Raw genomic sequence first — 1,301 nt, forward strand, 5'->3', positions numbered from 1 at the left:
CTACAAAAATATTTTGAATACTCTAAAATATCTAAATCACCTTAGTATATATAATAACATTAGCATATTTAACTAATTTCGGATATCTTCGGATCCTAATTCGGATTTTGGTTCGGTTCGGGTTATAACCAAAGTCCAAAGTAGTAAGCTCATAAGTCTCATTCGGATATTTTTGTAAAACAGTTCAGATTCGGTTTCGGTTTTTCAGGTTCGGGTGAAGGTTGGTACTTCGGATTGAGTTAAAAACGTCCGGGCCTAATTGAGGCAATTAAAAACCCACCTACTGCTTCCGCCCCGGTGGCTGCTGATCTTTCTGTTTCTAGCCCCACTCCTACAGCCTCTGAAGCTCCCCCTTCTTCTGAGTCAGTAGACCTGTCTTTTGAAAATGATCTCCAAAAAATACTATCCCCGGTCCCTCCCTCCTCCCAGCCCCCTGCTCTCCCCTCCACCCCCTCCTGCCACAGCTTCTTCCCCTAGCCCCCTTGACTCCCTCTCAATCGTTACTATCCCTACCGATCTTGACCGTCGACCAACCTCATTCAAGCATAAATCATCCCTCAAAAGACCATCTCCCCTCTTCCCTCCTGCGCTAACCCTTTCTCATTGCTTGGTGCTCCCCAAAACAAAGCCATTAAACTTTCTGAAACTTCTGACCCCTCCAACCATTCGAAATTCACCTTTTCTGCGTTTTTCCCCTCTCCCACCAAACCGCTCCCTCCAATCCCCCCTTCCCTAACCCTCCCTCTGTTTCTATCTTCTACTGCTGATGAGCCTCTCCTTCCTTCCGAGGAAGCCTCTCATCAGTCCCTATGAGTGCTAAAGCATTTTTTTGGAATGTCTGTGGCCTAAATGACTCGGATAAGCACCAACCTGTAAAAAAATGGTTAGATAGTCAACAAGTATTTTTTGGAGCGTTTTTGGAAACACATATTAAGGAAATGCAATTGAACCATGTAATGTCGAAGGTCTGTAAGGATTGGAGTTTTACCTCAAACCATGCTTCTGATCCTGATGGGCGTATTATTATTATCTGGAAGATCCCTGCGACTGTCACTATTCTCCACCAGTCTAGACAGTCACTAACATGCAAGGTCACCGTCGCTGGAACTCTAAAGTTCATATTTACAGCCATCTATGCAGCTAACCTAGCTTCAGATCGTGCTGATATATGGGTTGACCTATTAACTATCCAGCATCTCCTCCAGCTAGACGTTTGTCCTTGGGTCGTTGGTGGCGACTTTAACCAGATCATCCACTTTGCTGAACACTCAAACCCCTCTGTGAACCATCTTGACCCCCCC

At 45.2% G+C, this 1,301-nt stretch overlaps 1 protein-coding gene across 1 annotated transcript in view; it reads left to right on the forward strand.

Moving 5' to 3' along the window:
- The window catches only part of LOC106308851, a 3,862-nt gene extending 3,624 nt beyond the window's left edge, over nucleotides 1–238 (forward strand). The window contains exon 3 of the mRNA XM_013745960.1: nucleotides 209–238. Within this exon, the coding sequence (XP_013601414.1) occupies nucleotides 209–238 (30 nt within the window). The remainder of the gene's footprint in view (nucleotides 1–208) is intronic.
- The last annotated feature ends 1,063 nt before the right edge of the window (nucleotides 239–1,301 follow it).

Source organism: Brassica oleracea, chromosome C8, assembly GCF_000695525.1.
Source record: "Brassica oleracea var. oleracea cultivar TO1000 chromosome C8, BOL, whole genome shotgun sequence".
Classification (NCBI taxonomy): Eukaryota; Viridiplantae; Streptophyta; class Magnoliopsida; order Brassicales; family Brassicaceae; genus Brassica; species Brassica oleracea.